The sequence below is a fragment of the Vigna umbellata genome, chromosome 1 (assembly GCF_029865625.1).
Source record: "Vigna umbellata cultivar VRB3 chromosome 1, Vumbellata_1.0, whole genome shotgun sequence".
NCBI lineage: Eukaryota > Viridiplantae > Streptophyta > Magnoliopsida > Fabales > Fabaceae > Vigna > Vigna umbellata.
The window spans coordinates 3,204,479-3,218,953 of record NC_142165.1 but is presented as its reverse complement, the minus strand read 5'-3'; the positions used below and the strand labels follow the sequence as shown (position 1 = coordinate 3,218,953).

Here is a 14,475-nt window from a genome sequence, read left to right as displayed (position 1 = left end):
ATTTTAAAGTTGTGTGCACTGTTGAAATGATCATTTTTATGCCTATATGTAGAATCATGTCTTAAACCATCAAAATTGGCTTTAAAATGGAAGTGAACCAGTGAATTCACATTGCAATCTGTTTTCAAACTGTTTCAGTGTTTAAATATCTTTAAAATGATGATAAAAAATTGTTTGATGCTCAAATTTTCGATTCTAGGTTGGCATGTGCAGGTTTATGTTTCCAAATGCAAAGTCTAGTGGTGCATGACAGGACAAGGTTCAGAACGCCTTTTGGTAATTACCGAAGGCTTTTGGCCCTCGGTAATTATCGAAGGCTTTTGGTCCTCGGTAATTACCGAAGGGCGGAAGCCCTCGGTAAATGTTAGCGACAAGAGATTTACCAAGGGCTCTTTGGCCGTCGATAAGTCGTCTGTAATTAGTTTTTACCGACGGTTTCGAGTTGTTTCCGAGGGCTTCTAGCCTTCGGTAATGCCCTTCTTTTTTGTAGTGATCAAGGCACTGTTTCTTCTTCTGTTCAAAGGCTCTTTTTATGAGATTTACACACAGTTCATACGTATATGCAATATGTATCCTACCAAATAATGATTTTCTATAAAGTGACTCAAAAATATTATTATATCCTTCACGTATTAATTGGTTAGACATATGTGCTTACATCAATTGTTTAAAAGTGAATACATATACGCATATAAAATTGAATAAAATTATTTTAAATTAAACTCTAGTATATTAATTTAATTAAGCTATTATGCGTGTAATAAAGAAATAGTATCAATACAAAAATTAAATTAAGTTAGCAAGTAGAAAAATGAATTTTTCTATCAGCGTTTTATAATGAAACCACAAACTTATTTTATTTATAATTATTTTTGTATAACCATGATAAAAACTTTTATTTTCTTTGTTTTGTCGATGATTTTATTTTATTAATTATATAATAATTCTTTAATAGTTTAATACTATAATACATGAATATGAAAAACAGAAAAAATATTTATATGTATAATATTTAATTTTCATATTAATTTTATAATAATTTATCACCATAAAACTTTGGTGAAAAATATTTCTTATTTATGGCATAATAGATTAAAGGTACGTTAGTCATTTACCTTACTTGTTCATCATTTTCTTTTTCGCTCATTGATGAGATGATAATAAATTGTTGATCTTCTTCCAATTTTACATTTACGAGAATCATGTTACTTTATAGAAGGAAGTAATATGAATCTGCACATTCAATTTTTTATTATAAACGTACAAACACAGCAGTAAATTGGTTGTTCTTTCACTGGTTCAGAAAACATACAGTTTTCAATGAAAGAAAAGATGGTATATATATTGAAAAGCTGAATACCGTTGGCAATAAAAAAACCCTAGAAATTGCATAGAGGTTTTGTCTCCTACCTTTCTTCTTCTATATACTAAAGTTGAAGGGAGTAGCAAAGACAAGACAACTGGTTTCTTTAAAAATGACTTCAGCTTCTTCTTAAAAATCTTCTTCCACTAGTTCAGAAGTACATGCTGATAAAATGTCAATTTCTAAATTTGTGACTAGTCTTACAAACAAAATGGAAGAGTGATACTATACCAAGTGGAAGAACGGATCGAACCTAATTTAAATCCTAGAGCAGACATTGCAACATGCAAAAAATGAAAAATTGGAAATCACAAAAGAAAAAAAATAAAAAATATAATTAATAAAATACTTGATGACAAGATTTTCCCGTTCTCCATCTTTGAATGTTGAGTTGAAGGGAGTACCAAAGGCAAGACGAATGAAATTGAATCTAATGTGAAATTGAATCAGTAAAGAATTATGTTCATCTACACTTTCTTTACTGATTAATTCTTTAAACATCAATTCAATGTCTCCTTCCTAAAATATAAAGAGCCTGATTAAAATTACACACAAAAATAACACTTAATAAATATATTATGAATGGCTGACCATAAGTGTAAAGCAAGAATTAAGCTTAAACAATAATACCATTTTTTTATAGAGTATATAATTTAATGTAACAAAAGGCAATATCATTCCTGGTGAAAAAACTCAATTAAATGACTAACTGCAAAATAATCTAAATTTTGACTTTTAAGTTACATGATACAAATAAGTAGTTCCAAAATTTGTAACATTAAAAGAATTTGCCAAATGTGATTGTTCAATTAGTCAACTATTAAATGTAATTAATAAAAGAAATGAGGAAATATTCTTAACATGAAACCATAACTTTCTGAATACTCTGCAAAAGTTTAAAAGCTACAAGGCATTTTCACTCACATCATCCTTACTTTATCACAAGTTAGAAAAATAACATACTTTTTTTTAATGTTTTTGAAGTCTTCTTAACTATAACTAACTTAAAATTATATCCCTTGGCTCTTTGATACAGAGTTCCTGATACAAAACAATATATTTTTGTGATTTCTTTGTATATTCTGACAAATTAAGAAAGGCTTTACCATAAACATGATAAAAAAGAAGGCCTTGAGTACCTCTATGCCCTTCCACTGTTCCCACATCTTCATATATATATATATATATATATATATATATATATATATATATATATATATATATATATATATATATATATATATATATATATATCTTTGATACGATGCATATTATAAGTGGGACAATACCACTAGATCTAGTTGAGATTTCTTCCTTTAACAGAGATGAATGCCTGAACTATTCCGGGCAACTTTCAAACTGAGAAAGTAAGTGAGATCACCCAAGTTTTTGATGTGGAAGAGATTATCAAGAGAAGTGGTGATGTGTTGTATCTCGGTAGGGTTGTTTCCCAAAAGAACAATGTTATCCACGTAGATTAAGATGGCAGTAGTATAACAGGTATCATGTTTCAGAAAAAGAGAGTGATCAACATTAGAACGTATGTAATTATTTGATAAGAGAAAACTAGAAAGTTTGTCATACCATTGTCGACCAGCTTGTTTCATCCCGTACAAAGATCTTTGAAGTTTGGAAACTTGATTTGGCTTGTGAGTAGGAAGGCTAAGAGGAGGTTGCATGTAAACTTCTTCATGTAAGTCTCCATGAAAAAACGCATTGTTGACATCAAGTTGTTTTAAGATCCATTGGTTAGAGGCAACAATGGCAAGGAGAAGACGTAAGGTAGTTAATTTGGCAACCGGTGCAAAAGTTTCAAAGTAGTCAAGACCTTCAAGCTGAGTGTAGCCTTTAGCAACAAGGCGGGCTTTGAATCTATCAATTGTCCCATCAGACTTATGTTTTATTTTGTATATCCAGCAGCATCCAATAGCGGTTTCTCCTGGAGGAAGGTCAGTAATGATCCACGTTTTATTGTCTTCTAAAGCTTTGAGTTCATCATGCATGGCTTGGGTCCACTTAGGTATTTTAGACGTTTCCTTGTAGGTGCGAGGTTCAGTTGTGGAGGAAATAGATAGAATGGTGTGCCTGAAATCAGAAGAGAGTTTGTTGTAAGAAATAAAATCAGTAATAAGATATTTAGTAATGTTGTTAGTTTGGAAATCCGTGAGGTATGCAGGAGGACATTTGGACCGAGTTGAATGTCGGATGATGTCATTGTGTTCATGGACATTGGATATATCATCACTGAAGGCATTAGTAAGGTCGGGATCAGCAGTATGTTGGATGTATGTGGTGTCCTCATCAGTGTTGGTGATGGGATCATTAGGAGTTGGTATAGGAATACGATTATTAGGTAAATCATCATTATCATAATCATGATGATAATTATGAGGAATAGGTAGTGAAAGAGAGTTAAAATCATGAGTATTATTGTAAGAGGAAGTATATGGAAAACAATCTTCATGAAACATCACATTACGAGAGATATCTATCTTATGATTTTGTAAATTAAGAAACTGATAACCTTTTGTGTGTTGTTTGAAGCTAAGAAAAACACCAGGAACAACCCTTGCATCCGGTTTCTTCTTGTGAGCAGTTAAGGTGGAAGCATAGCAAAGACAACCAAACACACGTAAAACAGATATATGATAAAGTTTACCATTCAATTTTTCATATGGAGTATCATTGTGAAGTAAAGGAGTAGGCATGCAGTTTATTAATAGGGTAGCATATTCAGCAGCAAAGCACCAGAAAATAGTAAGTAAATTAGCTTGAAATAGGAGGGAGCGAGTGACATTTAACAAATCTTGATGGTTTCGCTCAACAATGACAATTTGTTGAGGGGTTTCATTACAAGTGGTTTAATGGTTAATACCTCTAAGAGAGAAAAATTTATTGTATCGTACGGTCCTCCCGACCCATAAACCGAGCGTCACTCCCAGAGACCGACTGAACGATGAACGGCTCCCAAAAGCGACTCTCCCAAGGTCGACCGAGCGGTTCAATAAGGCCGACTCTTCCAAGGTTGACCGGGTGGCTCCCCCAAGACCGGTTCCTCACGGCAGACTCCTTTAAGGTCGTCCTAGAATCGACCATTCATAAACCGAACAGTCTTCCCAAGGCTGCCCATCCAGCCAACAACCTTGGCCGACCACCCTACTGACCATCATTAGGTCGACGGTATGGTTAAGCACTAATGACTCATTAAAGCCACTAATGGAGATTAACATATGATTGGGCCATCATCAAGCCCAAAACAGGTAAAAGCCCATAACAACCAGTATAAATAGAGGTCCCAGGTATGATTTCGGGATAGATTGCTTACGATGCAATATATACATGCATTACAGACCGCTCGGTCATATTACTGACTTAAGCGTCGGAGTGCCTTTAACAGGTATCCAATCGCCCGGCTTGGAGAACGAGGAGAGAGAACAAATACTACAACCAGGACTTGAAGACGAGAGAGCCCGTTCGGCCCTTCCCAGCGTGTCCAGCCCTCAACAAAGAGGTAACCGTCCGGTTTTCGCCAGCTTCTAGTGCTCCCTAGAGACAGAGCCGCTCGGTCTGCTTTAGTTCGTGGGATTCAGCAACGTCCGCCCGGTCTTCGGCAAACTCTTGAGTGTTTTAACAGGGTCAAACCAGATCCGACCGAAACAATTTGAAAGGGAAACTAGGGATTCAATTCAAACATGGATTCATAGATTATTTTCGAAGGGGTTTGAAGTAGGTACTAGAATTGTATAACCTTGCCATTTGGCTTGTGAATGGGTCCACGAATATCTGGGAAGATTGGGAAGAAGGAAAAAGTGACACGTAGGATCGTATGTTCTTAGTAGTTTCAGTTTAGATCCTTTGACACTAAGACACGAGGAAGAAGAAGAAGAAGAAAAATAGTGGAAAATAATAATAATAATAAAAAGTGAAGAGCAACTAGACACTTTTTTAAACCAGGCACCTAATTGACATAATCGAGAAAAAGTGAAGACAAAATAGGGTATTAAACCTATACTAAAACATAAGTTATGACAAATCTCCTTATAAATGACCATATCCATACATATCATCCACAAATAAAATAAAATAATTTTAACCCTTGTAGATTTTTTACAATTTTTTTTATAGTCCAATGTTTAAATAATAAAATAATTAAGTGTCATCTTTAAAAAAATCACCATTACTTTTAACTATTTTCAAGGTTCTTGTATTCTTTCTAACATAAAACAAACTTTGTCGTCAAAAATTTACTTATCAGAAAAGTAATAAATATATGATTTCTTCATATTTTCTTCTAACTTCCACGTAGAATCACATGTTCTAACATCCCACAGCACATCACATGTACTAACATCCCACAACACTCTCATAAGACTAAATGTTTTTCCTATGAGTTGCTTGATTTGGTAGTCATTTATCATAATTGACCTAGCTCAATAATAAGAGAAACACATTGTATAATCAAACATATATTTCTAAGCTGAGAGAGACGTAAAACACCCTATCTTGACTAAATGAAGAGGTAAATCAATCTTATAAGTCATTGGACCAAGCATTGACAAAATCTGATATAGCTCATTGAATTTAGAAGAAAAGTTCTTGGACATGTAGAGGGCATCCTTAAAAATACATTATCCTCAATTACAAACTCCAAAAGTTCACAAAGAGATCCTACATTTTTTCTCTCTACAGAGCTTCACATATAATTATGTTTATACTTACATAAACTTCACCAAAAACAACATTTTATTCAATCAGTCTAGGTAATCCAACTAATAAATCCTTAGAAAATATTTTAAAGAATTGGATTATTCTATCTGCAGACCATGTTTCTCTTAACTTCTTGTTTTTAATATTTTTACTAAAACATCAACTATTGGTATTTTAAGTTTTAATAATTAAATTTTATCTAATCATTATTTAAAAATAATTTTAAAGTGGATAAGATTTTGAGCTTGAAAAAAAAGAAAAGTAAAAAGTGAATAAGATTTTGAAAGATTGTACTTGGTAGTGCAAGGTCTCTCTTGGCATGTTTTAAAAGAATTAATTTATGAAATTTAGTCTGATTTGCACACTTAATCAATGGTCTGATTATATGATCATCTAATGAGCTAATTGTATTTTGCTTAGCTTAACCTTTTCTTGGTTTTCATTTTGAATTTAACATCTGAAATCCCCATCTCAGTTCAGATCTCCCATATCATTTCCATCATGTGTCCAACTGTGACCATCATTCCCCTCTTCACAGTTCACACCACCCAACCTAATCAATTTCTTATACATTCCACCCAATTTCTTGTCTCTCTCGATTGCATTACACACTTTTCCAATAAACACAGGTAAACACCATAAATGATCCAAAACCATAATGTATTTAAATATATTAACAACAACAAATAACATCGTATCAAAGTTTTACAACTGTAAATTATCAGAACTCCCCTTTCCCAACCTCCACCACTCTTACACTCCTCACCAAACTCTTCTATTTCCCGATTTACCCCTTCACAGTTCCAACATTCCCCACAACTCCCTACTCCCACCACATTGCTAAATTCCCAATTAACCCCTTCTTCGGTTTCACCTGTTGTTCTCGATGACCATGATTCTTCGTTCAGCTCAACTTCCCTCACCGCTTCCCAACCCTGTGTTTCCCAATTTACCCTCGATTCTGTTGCTAATTTACTAATTCTATTTTTAACTGAATTTTCATTACGGTTAAATTCTAACCACCCTGCTTCTTCTTCAAGGTCGTTATGTTCTGACTCCGCGAACTCCGAGTCAACCCAGTCCAGAACGCAACGAGGCGACGATTCAACTACGGCGTAGGGAAGCAAAAATGGATGCTGCAGCAGCCGATCGCAGCTCCACCGCTCTCTCCATTCTCTTCTCAGACACTTCTCTAGAAAATCCTTCCCTAGCTCTGACAGTTTGCTTGGAAACTCCGGCAGTTCGTCCGAGTAACCGATTCGACTCAGCGTGTCCACACCGTGATCCTCCCACGGCGGTTTCCCGTTGACAATCTCGATCACCGTGCAACCCAGCGACCACACATCTGACTCCGGCCCCTGCCGCTCCCGGCGAACCACCTCCGGCGCCATCCACATCGGACTCCCGCGGGGCAACAAATCCTGCGGAACTTCGACTTCCACTGCCGAGCCGAAGTCGGCGAGTTTCGCTGCCGCACGGTTGCCGGAGAGGAGCACGTTCCTCCCCTTGACGTCGCAGTGAACGAAGCCGCGCGCGTGGACGTCACGCAGTGCGCTCACTAGGCACCACGCGTAGCGCCTCACCAAACTCTCGTCCACGTCAGCGCGGTCCAGATCAGCGACGGTGCCACCTGGCATGTACTCAAGATGAAGGTTCCTGAACGACGCCGTTCCGCCGTGCTCGAACGTGACGTCGTCGCCGAGATAAGCGACCACGTGTGGCGACGCCACGCGTTTCAAAATCTCAATCTCGTTCTCCAACGCCTCCAGCCGACGAGGGTGCCCCAATCCACGGTCGACGGACTTCACCGCGAATACCCGACCATCAGCTGTGGAAACCGCCGCGTTGACAACTCCAAACGCGCCCTTCCCGACGCACCTGCCTCTCAGCCAAGAAGTCATAATTTAATTTTTCTCCGTCTGTTTGAGTTGGAACTCTAAAGTTGTGTAATTGACGTTTGTACGTGAATTGCCTGTGGGGGTATATATAAGCAACGCAGTGGGTTGGTGTTTGGACGTTTGTTAGTTCTATTAACACGACATAACATTCGGTGTCTGTAATAAAAGGTTTGGTTGTTGTACAGCGTGGCATTTATGAAATTGGATAATTAAGAAAAAGCGGTGGTGACGTTGAGATGGACATCTGAAAGTTTTGGGCGGTAATGTTTTTGACGTAAACGAAGGATTGTGGGAATGAAGCACTGGACACTGTTCTTTTCTTATGGAGATGGATTGGTTTTTTAATCCTTATCCACACCACTTCATCATTCAATTTCCATTCCACTTGTCACTCCACCACTTTTTACATTAATCTTTTTCTTCCATCTTCATCAACCTCAATATAATAACATCAAAATTAATCTAAATATTTTTCCACAACATCTACTTAATGTAAAAGGTAATTTTTTTTTTTTTTACTTTTAGATGGAAGCAGAGATGAGGGGTGACATTATTGTTTTATGATTATAATAAAAGTTGGGGGGTGTGTGAGAAGAGGCGTTGGGTTTTAATTGACTATTATAATTATTAGGACATGGAAGGAGTTGATTTTGTGGTTATATATTGTCGTGTTGCGTGGGAATATTAATTGGAACATGTGGTTGTGAAGGGGAATGGGAGGGTATATGGTTGAGAGGTGGTAGATGTTAAATGTTGGGAAAGGGAACAGAGCATAACATATAACACGGTGGAGGAGGTGGCGAAGAAGGTAAAATGGAAGTGGATGGGGGAAGGACCACGTGGCAGAAACGTGTTGGTCCACGGAGTTGTGGAGACGATGCCAGAGACTCGTAAAGGAGATGAATTGGGAGATGTCTGGATGTAGATGCCTGTGTGTGGCTTTAGTCAGTGGCTGTGACGTGCATCGCTCCAATTCCATTACAATTTTTTATTTGTTTATCCGCATTTTTATTCGGATGTGCAGTTTCGGAAAATTGTTTGCATGTGGATAGTTTGGACTCTGGTAAGGTCCCAAAATCTGATAGTATCTTTCAGAAGATGTGTTTGTGGGGGTGTGAGAAATTCATGGAAAAATTGGGCAGACGCTTCCTTATAAGTATGTGGCACCTGGTCTCACCGTCCTACTACACCAAGCTTTCATATTATCTCAATTTTCGGTTTGCCTAAAATTATACAGAAAACCCACCAAACCCTCACTTAAATTCAATGCAATGCTTCGCCTTAAACAGCAAAGTCAGTGCTCGATTCCCCAACTTTTTTTTTTTCGCGCTGGCTTACTCTTTTTCGCAAATTACAAAATGTAACAAATGTGGTTACGAATTTAATTGAACTTGACCGAATAGGGTTTAGGAATTGGACAAAACGTTACGGAAAGGAAATTGGGGAGGGTTTGTGTGTCCGCGTAAACATGACTTTTGGCATTGAAAAAATGATTTGAAAGGGAAACTAGGGATTCAATTCGAACATGGATTCGTAGATTATTTTGGAAGGGGTTTGAAGTAGGTACTAGAATTGTATAATCTTGCCATTTGGCTTGTGAATGGGTCCACGAATATCTGGAAAGATTGGGAAGAAGGAAAAAGTGACACGTAGGAACGTATTTTCTCAGTAGTTTCAATTTAGATCCTTTGACACTAAGACACGAGGAAGAAGAAGAAGAAGAAAAATAGTGGAAAATAATAATAATATAGGTGGTTACTCGGTGAAGTACTTGGTTTGGATAAGGTGGTGGTTATTAGAGTTAAGCAACGTGGTTCATGACTTGACTTGCATATTGCCGCAACGCATCATCTATTTATGTGACGCGCTATGTGGTGTCCACATCTTTTCCAACAATTTTCCATTTCTAATATATTCAATTCTTGGACTTACTGTTTCAAATTCAACTATAAATTAAAGTTAAAACTCATAAATTTATTATTTTAAAATTTGAAGTTAAAAAGATATTGATATTTTTAGTGGGATAGACGAAGAGGAAGAGAACATTTTGTGAACGTTAGCTCAGCCATTTTCTTTATGCCTCCACTGAGTCAAATTGAAACTAAAAACAAAGCATCGAACCCTTTTTTCCTTTTCATCTTTAAAAGAAGCAGATAAAGCCACTTAATGATCAGAAGCAAAGACGTGTAATCCATATTTCTTATCTACAAAGGATAAAAAAAAAATAGTAGTTCTGATTTGTTGACTTGAAAATTGAGATGTGCATGAAAATTTGCAAGAGATGGGAAACGGGTTTGTTGCAAATTGTGATGGTGCGGAACTTTGTCTGCAAAGAGAGGGACAAAAGAGTGGTCATTAATGGTTTGTGATGAGCCCATGTTGTTCAAATGCACTCAAAACATTCCATATTTTGTGCTCACCATGCAAACATCACACTGAGCATTCCCTTTTTTTCCTCTCTTTTGTTTACTATCAACACTTAAATTGCCTTTCATTTTACTACAACCATCGTATACAATGTTTTCTGGCTTGTGCAATGCCAAACCACGAATTTTTTGTGTTTTTCACCGATTCATTCAATATAGCATAAAAAAATGGTTTTCATAGTGTTCTCATTCAATTAAATATTTAAAAAAAATTCTAGGCTTAATTACCTACTTAGTCCTCATGTTCGGAGGTAATTTGCTGTTTAGTACCCGGTTTTAAAAATGTAGGCATTTGATACCTATGTTTTGAAATTTGTATCAATTGAATCCTACCCACTTAACGCCGTTATAAATCTAACGTTTTTTCTGACTGTGTATGTGATTTGTGGACGAGCGGTTATGGACGAGCGTTCGCTTCGTTGGACGAGCGTCCTCTTCTGCCTGACTGGGCGTTCGCTTCGCTGGACGAGCGTCCTCTTCTGCCTCGCTGGACGAGCGTCCTCTTCGCTGGACGATCGTCCTCGTCGCTCGTCCACAAACGCTCGTCCACAAATCACATACACAGTCAGAAAAATGTTAGATTTATAACGGCGTTAAGTGGGTAGGATTCAATTGATACAAATTGCAAAACATAGGTATCAAATGCCTACATTTTTAAAACCGGGTACTAAACAGCAAATTACCTCCGAACATGGGGACTAAGTAGGTAATTAAGCCAAAATTCTAATTTGTATAATTGAAGCAACCCCATCAATTCTTTGTTCTCTTTTTCTCTTTAAGATGATTTTATTTTTCTCTCTTGATGAAGGATTGTAGGGTTTGGAAAAGAAGAGGAAGAAGAAAAAAAAGGAAAAAAACTAAAACAAAAATATAAATTAATAGATTATTCATACGAATTCATTTATTATTATTAATGAAGGAAATCACATCAATTTCATTTAAATGACATAAATATTCAAATACATAAGAAGATATAAAAATAAAAATGAATTACATCTACATTCAAAATTAAGCCTTTTGACGATTTTCTTAATTATTTGATGCCTAGTATAATGAGTTTTCATATCGTTGTTTAGTCTAATACAGTTGGTCCACGTTTTATCATGTATCTTGAGATGCGTCACATTAGTTAGAAATAGTATTAAAAAAATGTTTATAAGATTTGGGTGATTCTTTTGATTAGATTATAGTATATTATAATTGAGATAGGGTATGGTATTAAAATTTGTCTTGTCTTGTATAAGAGGAACACATTGTTGGCAATATGTACACTTTTGTGGTATCCCTTATTCTTTCAGAGTTAGTACTCTTAATTTGACATTTTTCTATTATTATAATAGGGATCTTCTTATTGCATGTTAAGTGTCATTGTTTAAAGATAAACCAACGCTAATACGTAGAATTTTTTTATTTTTATTGATCTTAGAATCAGTTAGATAATGTAGTAAGTTAAAAGGTTTTAATCAGTTATATATAAAAGGATAAGTGTAAATAAAATTATTTTCAACATTGATTTTACAAGTCGAAAATGAATTATATGAGAGAAGAATTAGATCTAGATTTACGAATCTTTAATGGATGAATCGAACGTACACCGGAATGAGAGGGATCTAAAGACTGTATAGGTATGGGACTATACAGTTGTCGGGACATTACAAATTTCACAGTGTAAAATATAGATTATTATACCACTGAAAATACATTCATCAAGATTTTAATTAATGAATTGTTGTTGATTTAACAAATAATGATTCTAGCTTTATTATTTGGTTTAATCCTTTACTACATCCCTATTTATGTACGAATTTCTCAATTGGGTCCTCGTTTTTTAAAGTGTATCAAAATGGTCCCTAATTTTGAAAATTGATATCAATTGAGTCCTTTCCGTTAAGTTGGCTGGACGGCGTTAAAAAAATTGATGAGTGGATGCTGAGATGACGAACGAGCGCTCGTCCACTAGCGAACGAACGCTCGTCCAGCAGCGAACGAACGCTCGTCCACCAGAGAACGAACGCTCGTCGACCTCTTACTGCTGGACAACCGTTCGTTCCACACTGGACGACCGTTCGTTCTCTGGTGGACGAGCGTTCGTTCGCTGCTGGACGAGCGTTCGTTTGCTGGTGGACGAGCGCTCGTTCGTCATCTCAGCATCCACTCATCAATTTTTTTAACGTCGTCCAGCCAACTTAACGGAAAGGACTCAATTGATATCAATTTTCAAAATTAGGGACCATTTTGATACACTTTAAAAAACGAGGACCCAATTGAGAAATTCGTACATAAATAGGGATGTAGTAAAGGATTAAACCTTATTATTTTTAAAGTTACGAAGACAAATGCCTAATTTAGAGAAAGGAAAACGAAAAAAAAATTGGCTGATTTTGAAATGAAAAATTGTCTACAATAAAAACAATTTTCAAAATATTTGGATATTACCAAAAGCAATAGAAAGTAAAGTGGTGAAGATAAGTCAAAGTAAATTTTAATTTCTTAACTTTAAGTAAAATTAAAATTAATCCTTCTTGACTTAATTTAGTTCTCCAATATTATAAATATGTGAATATTTATTTTAATTAAATTTTATTAAATTTATTTCATATTTTAAATAGATTAAATACAGTATTTGAGTTATTTTTTGATATATTTTTGTTTTAATATTAATTGAGAAATATATTAAATAAATTTGACCAAATTTAGTTAAAATAATTAAATTTATGATTTTTAAATTAGAAAACTAAATTAAACTAAATTAAACTAAAATTTTAAATAAAGACTGATTTTAACTTTTACTAAAAATTAAGCGACAAAACATTATGCAATTAAAAGGATAAAAAGTTAATTTCGTGAATGATACGTTCAATTCATATTATACGAGACTCAAATATTCAACTGTGATAAATAGTTCACTAAACCGCTCCTAACTTGGTCGTCGGAGCATCTTTTGCAGGTACCTTCCCTTTCGGTCAAGAATACAACCGAGCGAAGCAAGAGTAAACCAAGCAGAGCAAGCGTACAACTGAGTGGAGCAGGGACAACTAATAACAATTGAATTTACTGTTATCTGTGATTTAATTTTGATATTAAATAAACTTTTTTTTACTTAGAAGCTTGCTTAAACTCTTGTTTTTGGTTTAGTTTTGTGAATAAGTGAATCGAGGTTATACTTTATGATTTTACCATTAAATTCCTTTAATTTGGTAGGTTATGAGTATGTTTTTTAAGGGAGGCAAAAGTATCAAGGAGTCGGAACTCAAGAGGGACAACAAAAGGCTGAAGAAGGCACAAGGCGCCTGGTTACCCTTTTATGGGGCCCTCAGTGCCAGCAAAGGGCGCATGGTTACCTTTCTGGGGCCTTAACACCACCCTGCACCACGGCAGGCTTGGGCGCCCTTCCAGGGGCGCTGAGCGCTACTTACAGTGTAGTCTTGCCTGCTTGCCCTCTTAGGGGCGTTGAGCGCCAGCTTCAATGCACCGTTGAGCGCCTGCTTGCCTTCTCAAGGGTGTTGAGCACCAGTTCTTTCATAGTGTCGCCTGCTTGCCCTTAGTTGGGGCGCTGAGCGCCCGCGACTTGGGCTTATGAGCTAATTTTTCTTCTATTTAAGGACTTGCATGCCCTAGGGTTCACATCTTTGGAAGGCTGAAGCGCAAAAACACACTTTTTGACCCTTTGGAGGCAGATTTGGATGCGGGAGCTGTCATCTTCGCTTTCTAGGGTTTTTATCTCACTTTCATTCCATTGTACACCAAGGTTCTCCATGACGATGGACAACTAAACTCATTTGTTTTTGGAGAAGATGTAATCTCTAAACTTTCATGTATTTGAATATGATTTGAATTATTTTATGATTATTTCATTAATTGTTAGTGATTTTCTCCTTTGTTCAATGCTTGTTATGTTTTGATCACTCATAGGATGATGTTTGGATTTCTTTGTTATCTGGAAATACCTAGAAACCTTGATCTGGATAATTTCACCCAAAAGAAATATTGCCTAAGGATAGGGATAGGATGTTTGGTTGTCTTAAGCTTCTGTTCGTAATGCAGAATTGAATATTAGGGATGCAAGGGATTGTGGTCTAAT

At 36.0% G+C, this 14,475-nt stretch overlaps 1 protein-coding gene across 1 annotated transcript; it reads right to left on the bottom strand.

The window, feature by feature from the left end:
* Positions 1-6,281: 6,281 nt before the first annotated feature.
* On the bottom strand, positions 6,282-8,280 carry LOC124823030 (mitogen-activated protein kinase kinase kinase 18-like). The gene has a single exon (XM_047295155.2). It carries the CDS (start codon positions 7,969-7,971, stop codon positions 6,628-6,630), a length of 1,344 nt encoding a protein of 447 aa, XP_047151111.2. The 5' UTR covers positions 7,972-8,280; the 3' UTR covers positions 6,282-6,627.
* Positions 8,281-14,475: the final 6,195 nt, after the last annotated feature.

Excerpts from the sequence above, each read along its gene's own strand:
- LOC124823030 (XM_047295155.2), bottom strand. The coding sequence starts at position 7,971 with ATGACTTCTTGGCTGAGAGGCAGGTGCGTCGGGAAGGGCGCGTTTGGA.